The sequence below is a fragment of the Drosophila willistoni genome (assembly GCF_018902025.1).
Source record: "Drosophila willistoni isolate 14030-0811.24 chromosome 2L unlocalized genomic scaffold, UCI_dwil_1.1 Seg139, whole genome shotgun sequence".
Lineage (NCBI taxonomy): Eukaryota > Metazoa > Arthropoda > Insecta > Diptera > Drosophilidae > Drosophila > Drosophila willistoni.
The window spans coordinates 648,569-664,269 of NW_025814046.1; the positions used below are offsets into that span (position 1 = coordinate 648,569).

The 15,701-nt window shown below is 32.6% G+C and overlaps 3 protein-coding genes across 3 annotated transcripts; 1 reads left to right on the plus strand and 2 right to left on the minus strand.

Annotated features, from left to right (window-relative positions):
• Positions 1-415: 415 nt before the first annotated feature.
• LOC6638156 (cuticle protein CP14.6) lies at positions 416-3,090 on the plus strand. The gene is made up of 4 exons (XM_002061514.4): positions 416-477; positions 2,115-2,306; positions 2,371-2,446; positions 2,552-3,090. The coding sequence occupies exons 2-4, from the start codon at positions 2,128-2,130 to the stop codon at positions 2,708-2,710; spliced, it is 414 nt and encodes a 137-aa protein (XP_002061550.1). The 5' UTR covers positions 416-477; positions 2,115-2,127; the 3' UTR covers positions 2,711-3,090.
• A 2,386-nt stretch (positions 3,091-5,476) lies between these two features.
• LOC6638322 (major prion protein 1) lies at positions 5,477-5,880 on the minus strand. The gene has a single exon (XM_002061513.4). It carries the CDS (start codon positions 5,822-5,824, stop codon positions 5,492-5,494), a length of 333 nt encoding a protein of 110 aa, XP_002061549.1. The 5' UTR covers positions 5,825-5,880; the 3' UTR covers positions 5,477-5,491.
• Positions 5,881-11,192: 5,312 nt separating this feature from the next.
• On the minus strand, positions 11,193-11,966 carry LOC26529530 (shematrin-like protein 2). The gene has a single exon (XM_015179278.1). It carries the CDS (start codon positions 11,964-11,966, stop codon positions 11,193-11,195), a length of 774 nt encoding a protein of 257 aa, XP_015034764.1.
• Positions 11,967-15,701: the final 3,735 nt, after the last annotated feature.

The window sequence follows — 15,701 nt, forward strand, 5'->3', positions numbered from 1 at the left end:
ATTCACATAAATTAATATGATCCACGACAAGTATTTGCGACTTGAGAAGAGAAGAGAATCATTGCATCGAGATGTCGAGTGGTAATACATGGCGTATGCGCAACGCCCATTTGCATTTGAAACTTGTTGGCTGAAACTGTTGCCGGTTGCCGAGTGTTGCTGTTGCTAATGCTGCTGCTGTTGCTGCAGTTCTTCCGCCAAAACCATTGCCAATGCTGTTTGCTGCTGCTTCTTCATCCTCCGCTCTGCCTACTACTACTTTGCCCTACTCTACTCTGCGCTCTCTGCCCAGTTAACGGATGCTGCTGCTGCTGCTTCTGCTGCTGCCTCGGCCTCTGTCGCCGCGTCACAGTGAATGCATTTTTGGTATAAAAACGTTGGCCCCGTGTGCATTCAACACAAAACATCAGTTTTGACGAGTCTTTCAATCCCAAAAAAAAAGTCTAACCGCTCTCGCAAGTCGCGTGTTAATTCAAAGTGAGTTTTGAAAAGGATAAAAAAATCCTCTTAAATGGATAAATAAACACAAATTGTTAAAGACCAAAAAAATAAAATCAAAAAAGGATATTAGCAATCTGCAGAGTTTTTGCAAAAACTGCGTTAACTTATATTTGAAAATTACTTAAAAGGATATTAAATACAAAAATTTACTTTAAAAACATCGACGAAAACATGTTGAATAATAAAAACATTTATTGAAAGGATAAGTATAAGCCTTAACAAATTTATTCTAGTAGAGTCTTTAGAAAACTCAGCATAGAAAATTCACAGTTTGCAATAGTTTAAAAAAGGTTATAAACTTCTTCTGATGACCTAACTATAATAGTCGTTGTTTACTATGCTTAGCTTTTAAAAACTTCCTTAGGTGTTACGTTTTTTCGTCCGAGCAGGTGACATATAAAGAGGATGAAAGTTAAGAAATTCCTACTTTTTACACTGACAAATTATTTTTACAATTACTGATCCTAATTGGTGAGAGAGGTTGATCAAAAATTATAGGTATATTTCTACAGTATATCGACAAACTATCGAATTGAAATGGGACTACTTAAATAACGAAATTGTTATACAAAATTTTATTTATCAAAAATATGTTCCAGAAAGCTAGAAGCAAATAAATATTTTTAAGGCTATTCTAGAAAAATAATAAAGACTGTATTTAAAAATTTCAATATGTAGAGGGCCATAACAGAATGTGCAAAATTTTAAAAGCTTCGTTTACTCAGCTTTTAAGACGCCAAGAGCCAAAATAGCATTCATCTATGAAACAAATACTAGATCTTTAATAGCTATTTTTGTCTAGGTTTTTAGTATCCATCAAACATATTTAAAGTATTTTCCAAGCCAAATTTGGACCGTCTCCAAGAAAAACGAGATTTTGCTCTAGAAAATTCTAGAAAGTACTAAGTTCTAGTAACTTCTGCGCTGGCTACAATGACTATAACTCCCTATTCTTTCGTATACATCTTAAAAGATACCGAAAAGAATTTTGAGAGCCGACAAAAAAAGTTTGAGATATCCAGAATGTAAACCTACAACTAAATAATATATTTTTGAAATTGTTTCAAAATTAAAAATTCGGACTGAAAAAATTTGTCTTATTTTCGAGCCCTAAATGAAAGTCTTCTAAAAACAATTATTCAATATCAAACTTATATTAAAAACTTTGAAAAAATTTCAAATATGTCATATATACTAAGTTACAAACGTTCAAGTATATAAATTATGTTGGAAATTTGAAAGCTCCTTTTATAATTTTGAATTTTTTAAGCAATTACCAATTCTTCATCATTGAAAAACCAAAGTGGAAACGTTTAGCTAGTTATTGGATGTTTCTTTTTAAATACTGTCAACTGGTGCCTAGTAAAACCCTCCCTTGATAAAAGCTTGTCAGCGATAAATGTTTAAATATCTATGATTAATACCCAAAGATTCCCACGCTATGTGAGTAAGGCACATCAACCTTCACTTGCAAAAAACAAATTTTATTTGACATTCAGAACGAAATGGATGCCGCAAACGAAATCAGATGCGGAGGAGTAACATAATCATTAACATCATCGATTTATGACTCAATTTAGCCAAACAATTCGATTATTTCGTTTATTCCCCAGCAAAAAGGTCATCATGTCGAGACTCACCTATGCCTATGCTATAATAGCCATTGCCTTGTGCTGCTCTCTAAATGCCGTTCGGTCTCAGCCCCAACGTGGTATACCTCAGCCGAGATATAACTCCGCCGATGCCAATGCGGTTATATTGAAACAGAATTTCGATTTGAATCCCGATGGCTCATATCAATATAAGTAAGACAAAACTTGCCTTAAGGTTAATTGATAACTAATTTGTGTTTTCTTTTTTATGATTTAGCTATGAGACCAGCAATGGCATTCGTGCTGATGAAGCGGGTTATCTAAAGAATCCCGGCACTCAGGTTGAAGCTCAGGTAAACATTTTGTTGCCTACTTTTAGGCAGGCATTGAATAAATTTTCATTACTGCCTAACAAACTTTGAGGCGTCTCAATTAAACTGATTTGAAATCTTCAACAGGTTATGCAGGGCTCTTATTCATATACTGGACCAGATAATGTAGTCTATACCATTACCTATATAGCCGATGAGAATGGTTACCGTGCCGAAGGTGCTCATATACCCACACCTCCGCCTGCACAAGCTGTTGGAGGACCATCACGCAGATTCTTCAAATAAATTTCCCACTCACTCTGGACTCTGATATAAGCGAAACTTACATATTCCACTAAGAGAAAGAGAGAGATATATATATATAAAAAAAAAAGAAAGAGCAACAGCAAAGCAAGCGATGCAGTGATTAAGACAGAGAAAATGCGAAAGGGAGAGAGACACAGAGAGAGAGAAAGAGATCATTCACCCTGCATAAAAACAAACAAAAAAAAAACAAATCATTTTCCCACTATATTCTCATACTCATTTTCCTTTTTTCTTTCCTTTTCTTAATTTTTAGTTCTATAACCAATTCTTTGTAAATTATACAAATTTTTTCTCAATTGTTATTTCTCACTTATTATCATCAAAACAATTCCATTGCAAGCCAAGCAATAAAATAAATATTGCGCGAAATCAATCATTGTGAAAGCATTTTTTATTTAAAGTTTAATTCTTTTTTTGACATCAATTCAAGATGGCTCAAAATTTCACTAACTCAATCCAAGTTAGATTCTTATCTAAAAATATTAAATATATTAAATCTTTTTTGATTGTGACAATTATTTCAGTGCGCAAAATGCAAAAGCAAGAAAGCAATGTTGGTTGATAAATTAAAAGGATACAGTTGTACAGATCAGTATATTATAACTTACATTCACACACATCAATGCAATGAATAGTCAATCCACGGATGTTGCTTAACTGGCGAGATATCTAACTTGAATAATTTAGTCCTTTAATCCGAAATTGTCTATAAAGATCATAATCCATGGATATAGTTCAGATATATTTGAACATTCACTACAGCAAATAAAATATAGTAAGCTTGATGTTTTAATATTGATATTTATTTCTAAGTTCGGTGGTTTTTTTCAGATTATAATATTATTCATGTGGTTTGTAGTATTATATACCTATGTCCTTACTCTGTCTGTCCTCAAAATACTCAGGGTGATGGCATTGGCAATACAAAGATCAAAATCTATGCACGTATGCAAGAAATTTAAAAAATTATACTTTACCTGTCTTTAACTAGCTTAGATCCAGCTAGTATTTTATTCATAATAACTGGAATTGAAAATGAATTAGTTACCAATGGGATAAACATAAATACCATGATCCAGTTTAAGTTCGAAAAATGGGCTCATAAAATCTTTTTTGTCCCTTTTACTAAGTTTTTATTGAGATATTTTCACTCATGAGATTTAAAACCAGTCTCACTAAACAAAACCCTTAAGGATCCAGGCACTGTTAGATTACTTCCGATTTTTATTTTATTGATAGCAGTTAACTAACAAAATTGGAAACCAAAAATTGTTCAAAGCAATTATAAAGATAAATAAAACAACAAAAGCCCCCAAGTAACACGTCATAGGTGAAAATCTTGAATTAAGTCATTCTTATTTTTATATTTTTTGCTCTAATTGTTAACAACGAGGCTGTGTGAATAAATCTGAGTCAAAAAGGTTTTTCACCATCGAAATAGTCATTGAAGCATAAAAGTTGATGACTCGCTACATTTATACCCCTTCGCAACTGAATTAACTTAGTTTTGCCTCATTCCATGCCATAATTACATGACAACACAGAAATTTGTATATTTCTAGAATGAAAAGTTTCATCTTATTATCAACAGTCGGCAAGACAAAACTTAAGTTAACGTGTTTTAAGCACTAAATTTAAATTTCGCTTCAATCCAAAGTGTCTAGACAGAAAATATAAAAAGTAACAGTGAACTTTTCTATTCAAGCTTGTCCGATAAAGAAAAAATTTAAATATTTAATATTTTCCTCTCATATCATATTAATTTAAACAAAAAAAATAGTTTTTCTTATTGGTTAAAGTTCTTTATATTGACGGGGTTATAGAACATCATTTGAGGGAAGCCAAATGGAAGATCCAGTGGGTGACACCGTTTCAGGCGCATTGTGGGGGTACTCTTATACAATAGATTTATTGCCAAAACGGGAGAAAGAGTACTTAGAGACATCAGAAACCGTATGTATACCAATATTTCTATCATGTAAAGATATTAATTCAACTTTTCCTACCGATTGTACAACCAATACACCTAATTAAATTGCTATAGTCATCTATATTGAACATTTTTAATGACTATGTAAAACAATAAGAGCTTAGTTAATGTTTTGGAATTTAATTTTTAGCAGCTTAAATTTTTTAATAGTTTTTGTTCTCAATGAAAAACAACAAAGTGAATCACTAGATTTTACAACTTGAAAAAATAATTAACGCCGCTTCGGCTAATCTCCACTAATTGTAAGTATAAGGTACTTAAAGCATTTAAATTAGCTATACAACAACAAGAAAATTAAAAGAATAATAATACAAAGAAGAGCATAAACAAAATGAGTTTACTAAGCAAGTGATTCAGTAAGTCAGTGAGAGGAGTAAGTAAGTTAACTCATTAAAAAGATGAGTGATTGAATTTGTCAATCTAAATGAGCCAATTGACCCAGCACAATGTATATTTTAGACTTCTTGACAGTTTATGAAGATTTAGCTTCCATATACTCACACTTATTTGTTTTTTTTTTTGCTCACTCACGCTCGTTGAAGTGCGTATGACTAAGAAGGTGTGACCTGTGAGCTTAGAATTTGTTTAACGACTTTTTCAAATAGATATTTTTACGAGACTTGACCACAAGGAACTCCCCCCCTTTTTTTTTAAGCATACAATTTGTGGGTTTTTTTTTTGCACATTTCAATTTTATTTATTTATTAAGACACAACAAAAAGGAGGTATGAAAACAAAATTTACAAAAGTGTCTTATAACCGGTTGGAACTTATTTGCCCCAACCCCATCCGCCACCACGGCCCCAACCACCACCATGGCCCCAACCACCACCACGGCCCCATCCGCCTCTGTGGCCTCCTCCCCAGCCGCCTCCCCAGCGGCCTCCGTAACCGCCTCCCCAGCCGCCTCCGTAGCCGCCTCCCCAGCCACCGCCATAGCCTCTAGCCTCTCGAGCGCCAGTGTTATCATGGGTTTCTGCAGGACCAGCCACATCTAAGAGTCCAATTGGTTGTTCGCCATCGGCAGAGGTATCAATATCATCCAGGGCATACACATAGGCCAGGCACAGGATGCCAATAAGAGCCACTAAAGTTAGACGCATCTTTCCAATACTATATATAACTCCTCTTATTTGTTTGTTTATTTGTTCGTCGGTTGTTGGTGCTCTGAAATCTTCGTTGCAACTGTTGATCTTTGGGACAAATCAGGGGCCTTTTATTTTGCCTGAGCTGATGATCAGATGATGCGATGTATTCTCGTTGACGTTCCTGTTTGCATACGCATCAATAAGTTCTAAGATCGGAGAAGGTTAGTAATAACACACACACACTGACACAAATACACATGCAAACAAATTAAACTTACATACATATATTCCCATATATTATATTTTGAGGGGCTTTTTTTTTGGTGCCGACATTGTTCTGCGTATTATTGCACTTGCTTTTGTTGTTATTGTTAATAATTTTTGTTGCTGTTGTTACTGATGGATTTGATATTTAATGTTAATGTCTCATTTGGGGGAAAGGTGTAGAAAAAGAAAGAACAGAAAATAAAACAAGTTAACAAGTTGATCTGCCAGCTGCCTTAAGTGGTTCATATTATTGATTATATGTTCATTGTGCGCTTGTTGTGTTTTTTTTCTCTCCCTCTTTTTTTTATCAGCGCTCTAATTACTTGATCTGTAAAAACCAGCTTAAAATTTACGATTTGGCCTTGGATGATGTCTTACCTTAGAATGTCAACAAAAATTTATATCGTTAATGTCAACAAAATTTCACAAAACTGTTGCAATATATTTTAATCTATTGGAAATCGGTAATTTCTATATGATCTCTGAGATATTTTAATGTCAATTTTCGAGGACTCTTCATTGGGAAAGTCCAAGGGGTCTCGACAGCTCTAAAAATATTAGTTTCTCAAACAATTTTTGACCTTTTGGGGCTCCCACCTCACCTAAACAGAGTGTTCTCAAAGTGATCGTGTAATTTGCATAAATTTCCATACTATCAAACTGCCAAAAGTAAATATTTCTAAATTTTTAAAGTCGAAAATTTCTGTTTTGATAGGACAGTCTGCGAAAAACTGTTTTTTTAACCGTCCATGGATTATATTATATGAAGTATATTATATTTCGATGAAACCATTTCATTTCATCAAAGTTTCTTTGAAATATCTATAACTTTAATGATTCTTGGCTAGTATTCTTTTAGTTATTCTAGTATTTTTTTAAAGAACTATATACATATACATATAAATAAAGAATTTAAAAAATCTCAACTGAATTGAATCCTAATTATTTGATGTGTTGTTAATTAAATACCAATTTTTTAACATTTTTATCTTAACTTTGACCCACTGTAAAAGATACAAACTGATCGCCCAGTAAGGCCACATTGTAATTTGAATTAAGACTCGTAAATAAATGCGTAAAAAATGTTAAAAATAGGAAAAAAGGTGTATATTTTTAGTGGCTATGACTGTTGCTTAAGTAAAAGATTATTCAAAATTTAATAAAATTTTTTTTTAATATATGTATTACATTATATATTTGTAGTGAGTCGAGTAAAAGTAAAAGTTCATTTAAAATTTGATTAAACTATTTTTTTGAAAAAGAAACACTTTCTAAACGAAGTCGTTCATATTAATTTCCGAGTTCCCTACAGAGGAAAGGATCACAAAGGATCAAAGAATCAAGTTTGTAAAACCTGTTTCAAATATTAAACGAAAATCAAGACTGGCGCCTCTATTAGAAGCACTTTATTAACTTTATGATACTTAGATTAGACCTTGTTAGAAAGAAATATCAATACATCAAAATTGTCATTAACTGCATTTTTTATGTTAAACCTTCTAAACAAACATTTTGCATTTTAAGTTGCCTTAAATTATTATTATTATAGTGTTTATGCCTTTTTCACTAGTTGTTCCTAGACATACCGCCTATAATTTAAGTGTTTAGTTCTTTTATGGCAAACTATCTCGCATTAAAAAGCAATATTTGAGAGTTTTAGCTGATGATAGATTAACATATATGCTAATGCATATAACAACTCAACTCTTTTTAGATGCACTGCACAAAATTCTGGTCTCATTTTTGAAAAAATATTACAGCTCAATATAAAAGTCGTTTATTAACAAAAATATCCTTTATAGCCTTTAATACCAATCATAATGATGATGATGATGTCCATAATAATATGGACCACCATAGCTGGGATAGCCCCAAGAGTACCAAGGACTGCCGCCCCAAGACCAAAGATGACGTGCCTGACGTTCGCTTGACTCCTGCTGCTCCTGCTGGTCCACATCATCCCAAAGCTGGGCTCTGGGCTCAACCTGGGGGGGCATGGCTAGTGCAAAAGCCAATGATATGAGTACCAGAAAATATGCCAAATGCATTCCGAATGCCATCTTAAACCGAATAACTGACAATTGATCTGAAGGCAGCTTCTTTTATAGTCCATTCTAACAAGGTGCTTGCACTTTGTTCTTCGATAGACTCTAATTGAATTCATTGACGCCTTTTTGCTTGATTGACAAAAGAAACACTTTGCTTACACAAACAATTTCAATTTGCATTAGGAAACCACCAGAAAACAACACAATTCACAATATTGCAAACTCAAAATTATTCTACATTATTCTAGTTATTAATAGGTTACTAGTGCAAGTATAATTTTTTGGGTCTAGGCTAACCAGAATATAAGCTGCTTTAAGCCGTAAATGTAGCTTACTTTCCGGTTAGCCTAGACTAACTTTGAGGATTAGCTTATAAATGACGAAACCAATGCTTCACCCATAAGGCCAACCAGTTGGGATGTTCACACCCTCATTATTTGGAATGAAATTAGAAGACCCTGAAAAGAAAATAAGAACTTTATAGCCACATCCCTATCCAACAATCTTCAATTTCCGTTTGCCACCTGAGTTTGACATTTCTTACGAAGAATGTCTAAATGATTATACTTAAATTCATAAAAGTAATAATATGAGTTAATGGCATCCTTTTATCTAGTTTGAAATAAGAAACTAACTGTAACACTTTTTAAAATTATATATTTTTTATGAGAATTGAAAGTCACTTGCCTCCATTTCATGCGCATATAGAAAACGTAAAACTTGTTTGTAATAAGTCTGTCAATACACAAGTTTCTCTTACTTTTTTCATTCATTCTTTTAATAACTTTGCACTGCACAAAATACTAAATACAAGTCACACAATCCATAATTATTTTATTAACCAAATATTTCATTTAAAGCAGAGTTAAACTAGAGTCACACACTTTTGTAATGTATCCAGAACACACCAAAATCATACTTTGGATTTCTATTTTAATGCTTAATTTCTGATTTCGGATACTAAAAATAACCTCTTTCGATGTGGATTGCAAATGTTTTATATAAAAAGTTTAGCTACTTTTTTGTATCAATTATTATTATTTTAAAAAAATTATACACAATTGCGAATAATATCCCATGGCTGGGTCCTTTTTAAATAAATGTTTTCATTTAATATGCGCTCTCTGGTTTATATAAATAAATAACAATCTCAGGACCAAATGAAATTTATTCAAAGACCTTTAGAACCCTATTATATTAAATTTATATAAAAAATTTAGATAAATTTAAATTGGACTTATTTTAATTGATAGATTTGGTTTGACAGATTAGAAATAAAAGCTAATATTGATCCAAATCATAGATATTTTATGCATATTTTTAAATCCCAAAAATAAGTTACAAGTAAAAGACAGAAACATAAACACTTTGACTAGTTAAATCGTTAATTAGTATTTCAGAAGTCTTTTTTAATTCAACAGACGAAGGACTAAAAATAAGGATAAATCGTCTATACTTTAATTTTTCGTTTGGTTAGTTTTTTGATAATAAATTAAAAACAAAAATCTGTTCATAACTGTATGACGGACAAAACAAACATAAACTTTATTCTGAAACGATTTTCGAAAATCATTAAAATAAACTGGGAAAATACATAAATTTAGTTCGTGATTTTCTTTATCGACCTTGAGCCAATTTAGGCAAGTTTTGGTAGAAACTAATATTTTAGATTTAAATTGAGATGTGGAGTTTTAAACAGAAATTTGGCAACTCCTTCACATGATCCAATTTAACAAAGTTTTTTGCCTCTATTATTTAATTGAAAGTAGTTTTGGTAATGTCTTCTAAGTAGTTTTTTTTTTTATCTACTTCATTCTGTAAACTCTAAACTTCTACTTACTTTCATCAATCTCCAACCTGACCTTTAAAAATTAAAATGTTGTAAGAATCAAAGCTTTTATTACAATTAAATTAAAAATCGTATTACAAAAGATAATATTTAGACAACTTTACGATACAATGATATGGCAACTTTTACGAGAAGATATTCTTATAGGAAGTTTAGCCGTATCCATAGCCATGTCCATGACCATGTCCGTGTCCGTGCCCATGACCGTGACCATGCCCATGTCCATAACGACCATAGTTTCCATAGCCTCGTGCGACACGTGCTCCTTCATTGACATCATTTACTCCTTGATCATTGACTTCGAGAAGATTTTGATAGTCCTCACTTCGAGCCAAATTGCAATAGAAACTCAAGCAAATGACTGCCACCAGGAGAGATACGAAAAGTAGACGCATTTTGACTTTGTTTTGTTCTGTTAATGATTTGTAGATTGAATTGGGCTTTTATAGAAAGATTGATACCATTTATTTATTTCGCAGTTGATATAATTTGTTTGTTTTTCTAAATCAAAATACAATTAGCATAATTTGTAATAAAAAATTCAAAGCTTGTTAAGTGCATTTGATTATATTTGGCCGTTTGTTTATTTCAAAAGTTTATTGACAAAATATTAGAGTTTTTTTTTTTTAATTTTATGACGCATTGATAGATAGATGAGCTTTGTGTGAATTAAAGCTTTGCCATTTGAGTGATGTACCAATGAGCTTCAGTCTGTCACTACTAATGATGATCATGGTGATTGCCATGATGGTCATCAGAATGATGGTCATCATCATGATGGTCGTGATGATGATGGTTATGATGATGATCGTTACAATCTTGAGAGCCAAGATGTCGGGTATTAGAAACCACATCATCCGAAGGTGATCCATTGGGCTCCTTCTCGGCCATGACTAGAACCAAAGCCATTGAAATAAGAGCCAAGAAAAATACATGTTGCAATACGTTAGCCATCTTCAACTGAATTAACTGACAACTGAGTAGAAGGTTCCTCCTTTTATAGCCCAACCACCTTACAAAGTGATTGCATTTACTTCTTCGAAAGGCTCTAATTGAATTCCTTTACACCTTTTTGCTTATTTTGGCAATATCATTTCTTTGCATAAAAAATATTAACAAATTTATTAATCATTATTCAACAAAAAGGAAATAACAAAATTGTACAACTAAATCGCCTATATAGACTTATTAATAGGTTAATACTGTAACTAATTCTAGGCTAACCAGAAAGTAAACTTAACAAGCCGCTTAAGGCTTGAGGATTAGCTCCAGACGCAGTGCCAGCAGCTCCAGCGCCTCCATTGGCTAACAAAGGTCGCAACTGAGAGCCCAAAGCCTGACCCAAAAGGCCAGCCAATTGAGCTGTCTGAGCTTGAGTCAATTGGGAACCAGCCGCAGCGCCAGCAGAAGTAGCTCCAGGAGAGGAGGAAGATAGAGAAGTTTGCGAACTATATGATGGGTAGCCAACACCTGAAGAAGCTATGGAACTCTGTGCATTATAAGAGGGATAACCACCAACTCCTGGTCTTGCGCCGACTCCAGTTCCTACTCCATAATTATAATTATTATAATTGGGATAGGTAGGTCTATAATAGTTATAGGGATAGGTATATGGTCTTTGATAGCCTCCTCCATTATACCAATTATAGGCAGGTCTATAATAATTTGGATAAGCATAGTTATACGAGGGATAACCATAACCATAATTGGGTCTATAGCCATAATTTGGTCCGTAGTTGCCATAATTTCCTCCATATTGATCTAGAGGATCAGATTGTGCTCCACTGCCAGCCCCACCAACACCACCTCCTCCTCCTCCCCCGCTGATTGGCACTGGAACATCGAAGAGTCCACCGCCACCCAAAAGTAGAGGTGTCAATAAACCAAGAGTCCTGCCCTGCGGTTGATCCGATTTCCTCTTATCATTCTTAGCTGCGGCAGCAGCAAAAGCCCACAAAAGACTTAAAATACTGCAAATTTTCAATAGATTCATCTTCCACTAAACTCAACAATCAACTGAAGTGGCTCTAAACTAACCAAATTAGTTTTATACCAAACTAAAATATAAATTGTAGCAAAGCAAAATTCTCGAGGAAATTTCCAAGTTTGCCAAAAACAAACCTATGAAAAAGAGACCTTCACAGTCGCAAATTGAGAGTTGTTTGAGCGGAACCATCCACATCAATTGAAACTACGAAAGAAAAAAACGTCATCAACTGGTTTTTCGTTACTAAAGAAACGCCCGACATTGACCTTGTTTAGTCAAAGAGTGAGAAAGAGAGAGAGAGAGAGAGAGATGGAGTCTCACAAAAAGATGTTGGCCACTAAGTCACTAAGTAAGGCAAGAAATCCGATTCACACCGTTAACTTTTTTTTGCATACTCTACCTATTGATTTATGGGGCATATGTGTTGAGACTTTTGTGAAAAACAACTGACTATAAGAGGGGTATTTGTGGTCTGTATGATGGATGATAAATAGCTAGATCAAAATAAATTTTTTTAACAAATAGTCGTTTTTTTCAATATGGAAGTTTATTTGTCTCTTAGTTTCTTTCTTTGAAGTTTAGCTTTATCTTCTTTTTGTTGTCACTTGTTATAAATTTGCCCAAATTCTTATAAAGTTTGTTCCTAAACCAGTATCAAGATTTTCTAGACCCTTTTGGCACCTTTTCATCTATCGTTGAATAATTTTTAAATCATTTGAATACATATAAATGTATGTCTTAAAAATTTCTGCCGTAAAAAAAGTATTCAAAGGTAACACGAATTAACTTCATCACTTTGCCATATCTTTAAAATTTAAATATAGAAATTTTTAAAAACTCTTCTAAATTTTCTACAATGCTACAATGATAAAAAGAAGGTTCAATAGGACATTAATGAGAAAACTACTACAGCCTCTTGACAAGAATGGTTCGATACCGTCCAAATTCTAGATAAAGTGATAAACTTAACAATATTCTAATGACAAGTATTTTTATATATTTCTAACTCTATTAAAGCCTTTTTTTTGGAATAAACCATTAAACACCTCTGAAGTTCAAAAATAATGAGTTATATATAGGTACATATCTGTAAGCTACAAAATAAAGAAGTTTTACTCTTTTTTATTACAAATTGAAAAGACTCGAGTGGATATTGGACTTATCTTTATTAAAGTAAAACCCCTTTTAGCAGTTCGTTAGCAACCAAAGATTCTTTCGAATGATTAAAAAGTCTGGTTCTTACAAAATGAGTTCGAAAAGTTGAGCAAATATACATATAAAAACCAATAGATGAATTAAAATATACTTATTTTCATAGTTTCAATCAAATTTCTCATCCCTTCTTTTGGTTAATAGAGAAACCCTTCTCAAGGATGGTTTTTATAAAGGAAATTACAGACTAAAGGGAAAATAAATAGTAATTTCCAAATATTTTATATGACACCATCCCTTAGTATATAAACTACTGGAATTTTGCAACAGTTTCTATCAACTCAGTCAGAAAGCAATTGAACCAATTAGAAAAGCGATTTTGTGTAGAAAAAAGGTCACAATACACTTTCTTACTTTAGACAGTACAGACATTTCGCCATCAACATTAGAGACCTGATAATGGGTATTTCATAGTCGACTTCTCACAATAATTCACGCATCATCACAAGTTGCTTTACTTCCGCTGTGGGTTTTTCTATTTTGTCAATTGCAGTGGGCGTTATTTTTAACTGTTTTTTTGTTTTTTGTGTTTATTAATGAACATTTAAGCCATTTTAGTTTTGCGGTTTTAGTTTTAGCATTTTGTGCCTATCGTAAAATTCTATTTTGATGATAATCTAAATGTGAATCATTTGCTTTCAGTTTCTAAGGCGAATTGCAATTTTTAAAAGTTCAAACTGTTGCCAACTGTCTGCTTTGGAGAATAATTATTATAATCATACTAATTAATTAGGTCCATGGAAAGGTTTTTAATTAAATGAAATTTTTGTCTGGCCCAGACGTCTGCCAATTAAGTTGGACACATGTCGAGCTGGTGACTATGGGAAACACGCAAAGTCTGTGTGAATCGCTGGCTCCCAACATTAACTAAGTGAGAATAATGGGTATTTAGTCAGAACACATCATCGATGTAATTTAGTAAACCATTTGCTTTGATTAATTTTTAAACCTGTTTTACTTGCGTCAAAATTAACGTTTTTTTTCTTTATGACCATAATTAATGAGTAGATTTTTTTATATCAAACATTTCGTTTAAGGATTGCTGATTGAATAGATATTGAATTATTGACTGCACATGTTTTGTCTTCTATTTTGTTTTTTTTTTTTTTTTTGGTAGGTGGGGTCAGTGGCTTTGAATATTTTAGCAGGTTTTGTCTATACTGTGTGCAGTAACAATCAAAAGAAAAAAAAACGATAACAAAATTAATATTTAAAAAGCAATAACAAGAAAAAGAAACATAAACCTCAACAACGCAGAGACACACACAAAAAAAAAAGAGGCTTGTTTGCCAAGTGTGTGAGAAGTTGTCTGGGGCTTGGGGCGATCAGGGCTGGAGTTGGGGGTTGTCTGCCCCAAAAATGGGGCTTATGAATTGAATGAAGAAAAAAAATTAAGCCTGATTGGTACTTTATTTTTTCGAATTCGTTTGTATACAAATAATTAAAGTGTTTTCAGTGTTGGGTTTTTCAAAAACCAAAGATTGCTTTTTAAGTTTTGATTTTGAATCTCAAATAGTATCTACATGAAGTAATTTCTACAATCTATCTTCTTATTATAAATAGATGAAATAGAAAATGATTGGCTATTATAAGTAACTAGCTAGTATAATGAACCAAAAAAATTACATATAAAGTTTGGAACTAATTCCTTTGAGTAATTAATTAACTCTTATCAATTACAAAGGAAATATCCTTAAGCAGGACTTCATGTTTTGGAATTCTGTTCCCAGAGCTTATGATTTTAGATCATGCAAAGCCATTCCAATCTCAAAATATTGTTATTAGGATTCCTTTTATTAGGGACAAGTGCGTACAATATTTCAAAGAACATCTTCAGATTTCAAAAACTCACTGTGAAAGTTTTAACCATTCTTCCCTAACTAATTTCATATCGATAAATTACCTGATAAGAAATTAGTCAAGGAAAAATGAGTAAAAATGACTGAAGAAGACTTTTTAAGCAATATTTTTTAACGATAAATTACCCGATATTTCTGTTCTCCGATAACCCAAACAAACTTTTATTTTAAGAGTTCATAGAATACAAACTTCCTCGGAGATGAAATGAGGGCAATTACCACCAAAGTACGAATTTTTACTTCTGAGTCTGGCCAAATTTCCCCATAAAAAGAAGGGTTTTTCTATCTAAATGCCCAAAAATGAGAGAAATCTCTCCCCAGTGTTCTGATTTCCCTTACCAAAATTATGAGGCAGACCCGCCAACGTTTTAAAAAAATTATTTTCCATTTTTAAGCAGAGCCTATGAGTTTTTTGCTTCTTTTTAAATATAAGAATCTTAGTTTTGATTCTGCATTAAAGTATTGATTTTCCAAACATTGTATCCCATTAAATGTAAGTTTCTTGACTAAGATCATCAAAATCTTTTCAACCAACTCTCTTTGAACTCATACTACACTCAGTCATACTTTTATCAAAATTTTCAATTTTTGTAAAATTATTTTGGGACTTTTTTTAAAATATGAAGAAAAAGTTTTATCAGTAACAAATATATTTATAAAATACATGCAA